This window comes from Acanthochromis polyacanthus, chromosome 13, assembly GCF_021347895.1.
Source record: "Acanthochromis polyacanthus isolate Apoly-LR-REF ecotype Palm Island chromosome 13, KAUST_Apoly_ChrSc, whole genome shotgun sequence".
In the NCBI taxonomy this organism is placed as follows: domain Eukaryota; kingdom Metazoa; phylum Chordata; class Actinopteri; family Pomacentridae; genus Acanthochromis; species Acanthochromis polyacanthus.
In genome coordinates, this window is record NC_067125.1 from 38,421,937 (window position 1) to 38,435,341 (window position 13,405).

Here is a 13,405-nt window from a genome sequence, read left to right on the forward strand (position 1 = left end):
CAGGGATGATCAGATTTAGTGTATTTTAAAATCTGAGTGTGTGACTTCTTTACTGTAATGAAAACAAACCTCAGATTAAGGGCAGACATTTGGCCAGAGCCTCTGTGTGGTGACTATAAACTCACTTCTTATTGTTCCAGCTGGAAATAATGAACTCACGCTGCTGTTCTCTCATGATCTCCTGGGAGAACCACTGACCCGTGATCCTCATCCTCTAAGAGCAGCTTACACAGTTGTTCCATCAGCACAAGCTTTGGTCTTACAACTTCAGAAATATCATAGTGTTGGTGTGGAAATGCAGTATAATGCTGCTCCGTATTTTCAACAAAACTGCAAAAGCATTCTAGCCTAGCCGTGCTAGACAACCCACGGCAACGAATTTAATTCTCTGCCAGGGTGGGTCAAGTTACCCTCCATAAGGCTCGAGGCTGGATGCTCCTAAAACTGGCCGGACCAATCACCATGAAGTGTAGAGTCAGAAGGTGGGCGTAACTAAGTGATGACAGAGGCGCGACGATTCTGACAGAAACAACCGGCGCACAATAAACAGTTATCTTTCCACTCGGCTTTGGCCACAGCCCTTAAAGATTTGAAGCTAAAATTCAACTTGAAAGATAAACAAAGGACGGCACTGAAGTGTTTCATTGAGAAGAAAGACGTATTTGGACTTATGCCGGGATATGGCAAATCCTTAATATACCAGTTGGCTCCGCTGGTTGGGAAGCTAATGGGACTTAGCCACAATCCGCCGGCGCTCTCGGAACTACGTCAGACTATTCGTTGCGCTGATTGGTTGTATACCTACCCAATTACTGCAGAGTGATTTGAAAGACAACCTTTTAGCCCGCCTCCCTCCCTGTCGAGCGTTCCTAGACCCTTGTGTCTTAAGAGCTGGGTCTAGCTTGGCTAGGCTAAAAGCATTCAACTGTGTCAAAGGAATAGTTCCACTCAGTCGTACCGAGGGAGGCCGTCCATCATGTCCTGAACATTCCTGGAACAGATCCTGTTTCCTGTGACCATGTATTGCTCTTAAGTACTGATTTCAGTGTACTTATAGTACACCAAGCGGCTGAATTACACACTTGCATTATTGCTGGCTTTATTGTCAACCACTTTGAGATTTTTCTTCACCTGCTTCCTTAGGTTTTAAGGGAACACACTGCAGGTGAATAGGACAAAACTTAATAGACATCAACATGAAACTTCCCGAGTTGGCTAATTCCAAAAGGACTGTTTAACTATTCAAATGAGGTATTATATAACAAACAAATTACCCTATTTGCAACAGGTTCCATTACGGAAACTCAAACATTATACTAGCCAGCTTGTTTTAAATCTATTTCTTTGTTTTTCTATGTGTTTTGACGTATTAATATTGAAAGGTTTCACAGAGGGGATATTGGAAACGTCTTTTTGTCACTAATCACATACAAAAAATACTGTGAATACCCAGAAAGAATGTTTTTAGGAATAAAATGGTCAATCAGATAGGTTATGAATGATCCAACTCCTCAGTGAGAATATTCTGAACATAGATAAGAATAAAACTGTAATGTTTAGTTTATGTAAGTCCTTCTGAAGTGGAGATTGTGGCTCAGACTAAGAGGAAAACAAAACAAAACAAAATTCATTTTGAGGATGCTGCTAGTAAAGACATGCAGTGTGAAATTGCATAACTTTATAACAGGAAACCGTGATTTATAATTCAAAATTCCAACTAGTCTCTATGAAACCTTCCCTGTCTATTACTTGGGTTGACAATTTGATAAATAAATATCTCATTAAGTTATTATCTCTTATGTATAGTAGGCCATATGCCAAATATGCACTCATTTACTTCACTCTTCAATAAAAAAAACAGTAAAATAAACTCATAAATGTGTGTTTCGGATGTTTTCTGTACACTAATCATAGTTTGAAACATTGAAACTACTTTAACCATTAAAATACCGCCTTAAAGGTCTAACTCAGCCAAGCTCACGAGTTAAACTTTAACTTTCCCTTCAACTGCTTTCACCTCCAGTTGACATTTCAGCTTCTTTTAGGACGTCCTCTGTTGTATTTTTTACTTCCTGCTTGCATTAACTCCAGCTCTCACTCACACATCAATATGTTAAATATTACAGCAGATTCAAATGGGTCCACTTTCCAGCAGGAAACAGATCAATACCTGATTGTTGTTTTGGTTATTTTGTAGTTTCCATGGTGGTGTTTGCAGCACTGTCTTCCTCCTGACGCCTCCTCCTCCTCCTCCCTAAAGGAACCAGCATTCATCCAGCAGGGCGTGTTTGTGGTTGGCCAGCCGCTGTCTTCCTCCGCCGGTGCAGCAGCTCCATTGGTCAGCGGCTCTCTTGAATGAAGCGCCGCAGAAACGTGCAGCAGGAAGCCGTGTGGCCGCCGCAGGGAGCGACCGACGCACAGCAACACGACCGCCGGGCGGGCTGCTGTGGTGGTCGGACACCGGTTTTCTGTCGACCAGAGGCGGCTGGCTCTCTCCCGGAGCTCGGTGTCGGAGAGTGAATGAGGTTGATGCTGCTCTGCTGCACCTGGAAGGACGAACGCATGGGAGAGGAGGAAGGTAAGGAGAGGAGAGGAGAGGAGCTGCAGGGCGGGAGGTGCAGTGACAGCGGCGCATCTGCTGCTCCAAACAGGCATGAAGATCCACCCGAAAGCAAATGCAGCTTTTTCTGCGCTCTTTTCCTCGCTGTGGGTGCAGTTTTGGTGGGCAGACAACAGCGTGGCATCGGTGTATCTGCAGGGAGCGTCGGGCTGAATGTGCATAATGTGCTGCAACTGAAGCCATGTTTTCTCTGATGCTCCCTCATGTTTGGATGCAGCCGTCAGCCTGAGGCCAAACACACTCTCCAGTCATCCGTGTCTCAAATAGTCGAAGTATTAACAGGTGATGGAATTAAAAAGAGGAGTTTATGGGTACAGGGCTTGTGATTAATGCTAAATTTCACCACTTTATAAGAACCAGCTTCATGTTATAGTCTTGAACTTAAATAAGCAACATCTTACTGAAAACACCTCAAATAATCCTATAATTAACCTTGTCTGTGTGATTGGTTCTGATTTAACAAAGGAAATCAATAGGTTATAACCACTATACCTCCTTAGAAGCTCATTTTTCTTGATCCTTCTGATTATTTTTGTGTAAATGAATGAATTGTATGACTTTTTCTGCACTTTTAAGACATGACAAAAATACAAAAAGATGCTTTGCTTAAACAGTTGGTGTGACAGGCTGTGCATATTTGGTTAAATTCCATTTGTGTGAACAGCAGTGTGCAGCTTATTGGATTCTGAACACTGCGACTCTGTGATTATCCTTGAACTGTCACTCAGGTTCACCGACTAGAACAATCCACCCTTTATGTAGTGTTTCACTTTGCATGTTTATCTCATCTGAAGAGAAGTTATCTGTGGGAAGTGGGCGAGGAGGGGTGGGGCAAGTGTTCCTGCAGGTTACGTTACGGATTCAGTAAGAATGCAGGTGTGTTTGACTTCTCTGAGGTCAGTAGGACATGGTTAGTGTGCAGAGAAATTCAGTGTAAATCAGAGATGAGGTGAGAAAGACTGATTAACGAAGAGGTGAGAGGAGAACGATGTCAGAACAAAGCAGACCTGCCTTTGAGTCCGTCTGACAGCAGGAGGATGCTTCTGAAGGCGTCACAGAAATGAGCCGACCGCACAAAACCTCTGGCAAAACAGTTCTCACATGGACGGATGGATGAAGCTGCAGTGCAAGGCTCCGTTTCATCAATACACTGGTGCTGTCTTTGAACTCATCTGTATGCAACATTTTGCTTGTTTCTGTCTGTTTTGCATTAAAAATGATGGATGGAATACACATATATTACTGTGTGCATTCAAAAGAGCTCCTTCCTTTTTGGTATTTAGACATTTTCTGTGTTTGCTTACCTTTTGGGGTGTCATCTATGTTGTGATGTAACTATTATTGTAGGAAATACTTGAATTCAGATTAAAAAAATGATTTTTATGTCGAAATGCTGCCATCTGTGTGTTAAAAAGGTGACAACTTGGACTTACTCAGGTGCGTTTTGGATAATGGTCTAAGTACACTGCAGGTTCAGGGTCTCAGACAGTTTAGGATGTGGACATTTTTAGGTTTTCAGAGTAAAAGTACAGCAGCTCAGCAGTGGTGCTTGGAAAGAATAATTCAGGGGAACACAAGGAGGAAGTAGCATCCGTATCGTGTTTGCAAACTAAAACAGCATCTCCATAAATGAAATGAATTTAGCCGGAGCTGGTGTTTGTTGTTAGTTTGCATCTTCTCCTCCTGCCCTGAATGTGAAGGGCGTGTGATTTGTTTTCAGGCAAATGAACTGCAGCTACAAAAACATCTGCTGTGTGTAGCTTCTTGTCTGCTGCTTGCTGCTGCTTTCTCTTTAATGCATTGCTCAGTAAATTGTCCCGACTCTGCCAAATTGCTTTTTCCTGAAACTCTAATCATAATGAACATTTTCCTCATTAGAGAATGGGAGGAGGACTCTGTGATCTGGAGCTAATGCCAGCTATCTCATGGAAACGAGTGTTATCAGTGAAGTTTTGTCATTCTTGTCCGTTTGTGTTTTGTAACTATGAAAGTTTAAAGAGATGTTGCAGATATGAGTCACATCACAAATGCTTCATACAGCTGTTCTATGCTGCTGTTAATCAGAAATTTGATTTGTTTTGTCCTAAAAGCTATTACATAATTATTAGGATTTTGCTCAAATACTATTTTGAAGTTGTCGGCGGAAAGTTGTGTTTCTATACATAATGGTGACAAACATTACAGACTTTCCATGACAACAAGTCATTTGCTTCACCCCTGCTGAGTAAAACACTCATTAAAACTGTCTATTAGCTGTTGTCAGACACCAACAAACCAAGAGCCTTTTGCTGTTTCTTACATTTTTCGAGCAGTGATGGAGGATGTCAGAGATGCTGCGTTCTGTGGTGATGATTTGCATAGACTGAGATAGTAGCCTCATGCAAACTCGCACAAACAGTGTAAGATCTGTGTTGCATGTCATTGCAGCTGGAGGAAGTTTGCCCGTCTGTGCGGGATGCAAACAGAGGATCTACGATGAGCAGTACCTCCAGGCCCTCAACACTGACTGGCACACCGTCTGCTTCAGGTACCGTTCAACGCTGACTGTACACCATCATCAAACACATGCATGCATTACTGGTTTATATCTGCAGCTACTGAATTTTTAGCTGAAGATGAAAGATCAACTTTAAGATTTATGTGGCAGATTTGTTAGCCCACAGTTGCAAATGCTTGTCGCTCACTTTTTGTTCGGTTTTTGGTCTCCACCAGCTCATCTACATGTTCCACTGTCTTCACCAGCTGGTTTCTAACTGTCTGATGTTGAACTGTGGATTTAAAGAGCTTTTACACTAAAAACAGCACCCAGATGAAAACAACAATAAGAGGGAACAACACATAGTTTTTACCTTCTCATTTGATGCATTATTACAGCATAAATACCGCTAATAGCAGCTTTATAGATTAGCAAAGGAGTGAGCCAACCCACTGAATGGATGCTTGTAGCGCTGAGATTAGTCAACAAATTGATTAGTTGGTTGACAGAGAAAAATTATAGTTGTCCTTCATTGCTTTTCATTTCTGATCTGTCTCTCAGTCACTCTTTTTCTGTCATTTCTATTGTTGGTCAAACAAAAGAGGCATGAAAATGAACTTATATAATACAAAAAGTCTAGTGGGAACTTGAGAATCTATTCATTGTGTTTGATTGTAAGATTTGAAGCATTTCTTTATCATATATGATCAAAAATCTTTGGGTTTTGGATAGTCCTCTAAAACAAGCAGCTGATTTCTTGTTCTGATGTGGGATGTGAAGCTGAGAAAATACCTGACAAATGACTGTGGCTATAATATACACTACATGTTACAGTATCTCCTAGAAATCGATGATATCACTGTCAGCTGCTGCTCTACCGCCCCCGTTTACCTGCTGTATTAAATCAGGCATGTTTCTACTTGCATGGGCAACATTTCAGAGAGTCTGAGAACAGGTGAAGTTTACTTATTGCTGCACACATTCACACCTTCCTCCTTTCTTCAGCTGTATTATTTCAGCCCATGCTTTTGTTTTTGTGGGAAAATCTCCTTTCATTTGACCTTCTCTGCTTCCTCATGAGTGCTTTCTTTTTGGAGGGCTATTTTTGAGGATGTAAACCTTGAAAACAGAAATTAATAAGATATATTTAGTGATTTCTCTGAGTGTTTTATTGTCCTTTTAGTTCTGTGAGCATCGTTTGGATGCTGTTAACAAACATAACGTCTGACAGTGTTGTTAAATTCAGACATGTCAATTTGGAGTCCATAAAAAGTTGTGTTTGTTTGACTCAGTTCAGACGTGGACTGATGATGTCTTGTCTTTGTGATACAGGTATGACATCTGAACAGTGCTTTACCACCTCCTGTCGCTCATATTTATGACCCACAAATATTACGTCAGCTTCAAGCCTTCAGGTAGATGAAGCTCTCAGACGTTACAGAAAACCGCAGTGGTTTTGAACTTGTCTTGACGGGTTCTTGGTCAGATTTCTTCCTCCTTTCCTGCTGTTTTTGTTGCTGTAGCTTCCTTGTACATGACATTTATTTTCACACCTGAGCTGCCTGATAATCTGTCATATACTGAGCAGGATGGCTAAAACTCATTAACTTAGAAACTTACGTTTACTTCAAGGTTGCTGGAGACTTTTCCTCCTAATCAAGCAAAGTGAGCTGCTCTTTGTCGGGTGAAGCATCTGTTGTGTTGCGCTCTGGTGTCGGACTCGTATCTGCCACCATGATTAGAGAAGAATAGGCAGGTTTGTGTTTCAGACTTGGATTGTGGTGAATTGCGCTGCAGCATGTTGTGTGTGGGCAGAGAGATCGCATGTGTCTCTGTGTGAAAGAAATCTGGAAACATTTTTGAATTTTAACTAGTAGTATTAACTTTTGCTAATTAACACAAGTTGTGTCTGTGTATCTGGTCTGATTTAGACGACAAATACATGAACTCTCAACATTTCAGCAACTGAAGATCAAATGTTGGAGACAGCTTTTTATATTATAATTTGATTAAAGCAGATGGAGTTGGCTCAGTAGTTGTAAAATTTTAAATGATCAAAACTGTCTTTCTCTAAGACATGAAGGTCTTCTTGTCTCGACAGTAAAGAGTGAATGATTAATTCCAGCAGCTTCACTGTGCTTCAGACAGGGAAGAGAGAGATGGTTGTTTGACTTTTAAAAATGTGATTAAAGCATGTTTCCACATGTTTATCCCCAGATAAAAATCACACACCACCAGTTGCTTTTCATCCTCTCTGTGAATGCCCTTAATGATGAGCTTTTTCTATATTTGTGACTTTCTGTGCTACATGTTGTTTCTGACTTTAAATGAAAGTGTTGAAGTTCAGGCTTCACTAAATCTTCAGATCAACTCAGTCACCTCAGGTTGCATAACACGAAGCTCAGAGCACAAGAATCAAAAGAGGCTCACAGATGGTCACTAATGGCCATCGATTCTTTCAGAACAGCAGAGTGTGATTTCAGATTTCTGCTGGCAGCCTGTGTCGAGCTCAGAAAGAGGGTGTCATCTTTATATGAAACCTGAGATTCTTTGAGGGCAAAATGCAAACATTCAAACAGTTTTATGGTGGACTTTATTTTAAATGTAATTTAAATTAAATAAAAACAAAATATTTATTGGTGTATATACCGTATGTCGCCTTTGAGAGATTTAAATGATAAATCATATAAAAGATTGGGTCACACTCTGGTGTTTAGCATCACTTTAGTGTCCTTCTGTGTTTGTGCTGTTGTTTTTAGGTTCAATAATTCTGTAGTGCAAACGTCATGTGCTTGATGCCTTCATTCAGATCTGCTATAGTGAAAGTCATTTACTTTGAAAGTGGCTCTGATTTAACAAGACTCAGTTTGTTGTTAATGGGATGCAGCTGTTGCTGCTGCTGCTTTTGTCACTGTTGGTTTTATGTAATATTTCCGCCTCTTTCTCTCATCTCTGTCTCGCTTCTGACGAGCAGGAGATCAAACAACTCCTCACTGAGGATTTCTCCTGAAGCTTGTCGTTTGCTATTTTAACCATGGACGGCATCAGAAATCCACCAGCGTCTGAACCTTTACTGACTGCATCTTCAGAAATCGATGTACTGTATAAATGCAGCAGAACCAGAGATACCATCTCCTTTAGTAGCACACATTCTTCTGTCTTATCCAAACAGATCGTGCTGTTGTTACTGTATAGTGAACAATGTAGCCTGAAGTTTAGAGCTTTGAGCACAGATAGAGAGCAGGGTTCTGGTAAAATCACTTCTGTCTAAGATATTGTTACATTTTCACATCTGTGAGTACATTACAGTTTCCTAGACTTCGAGTAACACAAATGTCATCATCAGAGGGTCTATGTGAGGGTCTGTGTCGACATCCACTTGCCCTTCAGTATGTTGTGACTGAATGGCTGCTATGCTATAACAGCAGAACTACACGTGTGTGCAGCACGTACATGCTTACAGTATGTACTGTATGTAATGTATGGATCACGTCCTCCAAGTGAACTAAAAAGTGGTCTAATAATAGCAACTATGTGTTCGTGGTGTCTGCAGATGTCCGTGTTCTTCTGCAAGGAAGCATAATCCTGGCTTAAGAGCTCATTTTTTCCATTTTTAAGCCTTACTCTGAAATCACTATTTTACTGCTTCTGAAGCTCTGAAACAATTCATGCAACTTTTCCCACACATGCCAAGCCTGAGTCTGACGTGTACCATTGGTGGAATTGCCTTTAATTCAGCAGAAAAGTTTCTGTTGGGACAACTTGAAACATATTTTGGAAATACTGAAGTCAACCTTGCTGCATCATTTTCAAGGTTGTGACTCCTGCACTAACAAAGAGACACTGTTGGCCGTATTTGTTGGACAAACAACCAAACAGTGTGACTGTCATTAGCCGGATGAGCTAATGTTTGTCGTGTCAGCCCAGCACAGTGCAACTGCATGCTCTCTAATGGTTTCATGTCTCCTGAGCCAGCTCTTACTTTACGGCTGTATTAGACTCATTGCTTTTGGGTACAAAGTGGTAAGACTTGTAACTTCAGGTTTTATCTGCTCGGTTGGATTTTGTTCTAAAAGGAGGTTATTGTTGTTCGCTGCCACTAGATGTTACAAAAGAGCAACATTTCACTGACAGCACCTTTAGTGTTCCAAGCGACTCTTTCACATTGGTGTGAGATTCTGCATTTGAAACATATTTTATTCTCTTCTTTGAGGGTCTAAATGTGCGTCTGTGTCCTCAGTGTCTCTCCTGTTTTTGCTTTGTTCGTCTGAGCTGGTCGGCAGGTTGGCTGTTGCCGTGTGGAAAACTCTCCCCTCAGTGTGTCATTAATGATTTCCCCCGGCCGGATGTCTGAATGGGAAATCTGAGGAGGGCATCTGGGCACAGGGCAAAATCCACAAAGGGTTTGCGGTGTGTGTGTGTGATAAGATAGAACAGATAGATCTGATTATGTCAGTGAATGAAGGCAGCAGGTCTCAGTGTGAACTAATTCCACATCTTTGCATTTGCATATTTTGGACTATGAAAGTAAAAGCCCTGCTCTGCATTTCTTTATAACTGTACCATCATTAAGTGCGTCACTGATTCAGAGCTGATCCAGCTCCGTCACACTCCTTTGAGGTGTCACATAGCGGCATGCAACTTTCAGCCCTTCTGCTCTCCATGTAGTGACACAACACATATCAGAGCTGTGGAGTTAACAGCAGTGAAGCCGAGCGAGCAGCTTAATCTGTGAAAAGAGAGTTGTAGTCTCCGAGTAAGTGTTGCATTCCCCTTGAAATCATCATGATGCTTCTTCATAGGTCTCTCTATGACTGGAAATTAGAGGGGATCTTCCTCAGGGAGAGCTAGATTGTCATAGAAAAGGAGGATTTAAAATGGCTTTGCCAGAAAACTGACAATTGGAACAGAGAGAGGAGCTTAAATCCAGACAAAAAAGTGCAGAGCCCAGCGCAGTGAAGGTCCATGAGGACAAGAAGAGGGGGGATGCGAAATGAAAGTGCCCAGGGTGGTTTTTTTTCGGGAATCCTCCCATGAGTGGAAAAAGAAAAAAAAAAACTGCTCCTCAGAAAATAGCAGAGCTGCAGGCTTCATGGGAAAATGCAGCCGTGCATTCACTGGTTTCACATTTTTCTGCCTTCTGTTTGTCTCAGAGCTAAACAACAAACACAGCCAGCACTGTTTATCAGGATCACAGCTATAACATTCATGTATTGCCAAAAATGAGTTTTCAATTGACCCGATGCATGTCTTTATGACTATAGCAACTGCTCTTCCATCATTCAGTAAAAAACTTTTGTTTGTATTGTATTTCAGTCAGGGATCTGTGTGAGAGGTTTGCTTTGATCTTTTCCATGTTTTGCATGTGTTTGCATTTTTTTATGACCTTTATTATATGGAGCCGGTTTAGAGGTAACAGGAAACAAGGAAGAGAGGGTAACTCCAAAGCCACAAGTACTTGGAAACAATTATTCAAACCATTTCCATGTTTGTTCCTCTATTTTCATGAAATGCTATCTGTACAGGGAAACGTGTGTGGCGTGAACCAATTGGACATCGCAGCATTTACAGTCTGAGCTGATTTGCATTGCCCGTCCCTAGATAGGTCTGTAAATACATAAAACTGAGCAAAAAATACACAAGGGACAGTGGAAAGACAAAACTCAGAATTTAAGCAGAAAATAGAGATGGCAGTAGCAGAGTGTTTAGGGCGGATACCACGCTGATGCCAACAAGGCTGAGAATTAGGCCATCTTCACTGCCCCTGTCGGATAAAAGCAATAAAAATCACCAAGAAAAAAGGAGACACAGATGGAACACTTGAGGATCCAAACTGTAAAACAAGAGAAACACCATAAAATAGGCAGCAGAGGATGATTCATGACCACGAGGTCACTGAGCAGCTGACGAGCCTGGTTATCTTGGCATTTATAGATGAGTTTAAGATTAGCAAATTAGATTTCTAAAGAACACGGTAATGATGTGATCTTATCCGCTTCCTGTCAGAGTTTTAATTATATTTGTAATTGTGTAATTGTACATCATCATAAGAGGCTTGGTTGATGTGAACGCTGCTTTCTGACCATGAGTTTGCACAATAACTTACGTGTACAAAGATCACAATGCTTGAAAATCTCTGCAACATGAAATGATAAACACTCTTCATTGAGGCTAAATAGATGTGTGTGCTTTAGACACCATTTTAACACACCTCTTAAATTTTAGGTGGAAATCAAATATAAGGTATTTACTTTTCATAATAATGACAATTTTACATAAGTTATGAAACTGTGCTGCTCTCGGCTGCACATAATGTGACCATTCTGTGGAACAGCAGTAAAACTGAGCGAGAAATATAACCGGAAATCATTTCAGTGTTGGTCATGTTGTTTGGTTTTGCAGTGACCTCAGAGATGACAGCAGCGCTACAGACGTAGACCAACTCTGACACAATGAGCCCCTGGGCAGAGATATTTAAGAGAGATTTGTGTCTCTTTGGCTTTTTAATGTCACTTTATCATCACTTTTCTCCTATTTGTGCTTATTTTTACTCTTTACATCATCATTTTACTGTTCTGTTTGGTAATTTGGAATGTTTTTATGCTTGTTTTGCATCTTCCTGTTGTCATTTTGCATCTGATTATGGTTGTTTGATCCCGTTTGGTTGAATTTCCTTCAAGAAATGGTACTAGGCCACGGACCCAGAGGACCCCAGGCCTCTAGACCCAATGAATCCATCCATGGATGTTTTATCATCTTTTCCATCACTTAGAACATCGTACTCACTTAAGTCAGTGATTAGATCTGGAACCACTCACATTCCTAAATAGAAGATCAGTCAGTGTGATTATGAGACTTTTTTTTTTCAGTACAGTACCTACAGTACTCCAGACTCACCAGAGGTATTAGAATTAGAAGAAGAGGGTGAACAGCAAGATTAGTTTCCCACTGTTGGAAGTGAACAAATCATCAGAGCTCAGACTGAATTTCTGCTTAAATCTTCCATAGTATTTGACCTCATGACCTTACTGGCATAGTGAGGGAATATTACCAATATTTTTCCCTTAAACACACAGAAAAGTCAAACACACAATGAAAGAAATGTCAGCTGGTTCCCTGTCTGGTATGGTGCATGTCTTGATGCTACTTTCGTCCCAAAAGTCAACACAACTACTTTAAACTATGGGCCTTATAATTTAGTTAGAATTATTTATTGTTTCGTTATTTCTATAACGGCCATGCATGCTCAGACTGAGAGCTCTCATTAAGGAGCTCCTGCTTGACTTTCACTGTCCTCATTGTGGATCGGAGGAGATTAAGTTGAAGTAGTTCCCGACATTATGAGGCTCATAGTCAAAAGGTGTGAAGCATCATTATGAAAGGACTCTGGAGTCACTCCTCACCTCTTATTGCCTCTTGGGAAGGAGGAATAAGAGGATTTTGGCTCTGGTGCTGATTAGCATTCTGTATGATCCTTTTGGGTTCATGGTTTCTCTTCTGTAAATTCAGTCATTATTTTGGTTATATCATGTCAGCAGCTTGGAGTAATGCAAAATAACTGTCCTTTTCATTTCTCTGTAGCTTCATTAATAATAAAACAGCTCTAGAAATATGCATTTTTACAGAGTAACAGCTATACTTCATAACAACACTTATTTTTCTTACTCTGTAAACTCCCTTGGTGCTGCAGTCTCTCTGCAGTACGCTGCAGCCCTGTCCTGGTCCAATAAAACTGTTTCTGCTTGACAGTCACTGCCCCATGAGTCACCCCACAGGAATACAAAGGCTTGTGCTTATTTAGCATTTTAGTTAACAACCTCTTTTTTTTTACATCCAGTGTGCATCTGCAGATGATGTGCATCAAGAACAATGTACTTTCTGATCAGTTTTTCTAGTGTTGCTGCTGAGTCAACGCTGATGTGCTTCCATATTCTGTAGTCATTAACAGTCATGAAGCTTTTTGTTGTTAAAAGTATCTAGTCAAGGATGAGCTGACACAAACACCGCAAAGGACACATTTGTGACTCCTCTGCACCTTGACTCACAGCTGCTGAACTGCACATGTTCAAGGGCTGCTTTGTAAAAGGTCACAATGGAGATGAGATGATTATTGGTGAAATCTTCTTTGCACAGTTCTGTAGCACAGTGAAGTTTGGTTGGTAAGAGACAACAAAGAGCTGCAGTGACTCAGCTGTTTCCACCTGCAGATGAACTCTGCCTGGTAACAGAAGCTGCAGAAAACGATGGAAGCGGCCTGGAGATGATTCATGTGTCGGATTGTTTACTAAGCCAAATTAGAAATCAGATCT

The 13,405-nt window shown here is 40.9% G+C and overlaps 1 protein-coding gene across 1 annotated transcript in view; it reads left to right on the top strand.

Annotated features, from left to right (window-relative positions):
- The first annotated feature begins 2,276 nt into the window (after window positions 1–2,276).
- The window catches only part of limk1a (LIM domain kinase 1a), a 63,675-nt gene continuing 52,546 nt past the window's right edge, over window positions 2,277–13,405 (top strand). The window contains exons 1-2 of the mRNA XM_022211530.2: window positions 2,277–2,578; window positions 5,048–5,147. Of these exons, the coding sequence (XP_022067222.2) occupies window positions 2,521–2,578; window positions 5,048–5,147 (158 nt within the window). The 5' untranslated portion in view covers window positions 2,277–2,520. The remainder of the gene's footprint in view (window positions 2,579–5,047; window positions 5,148–13,405) is intronic.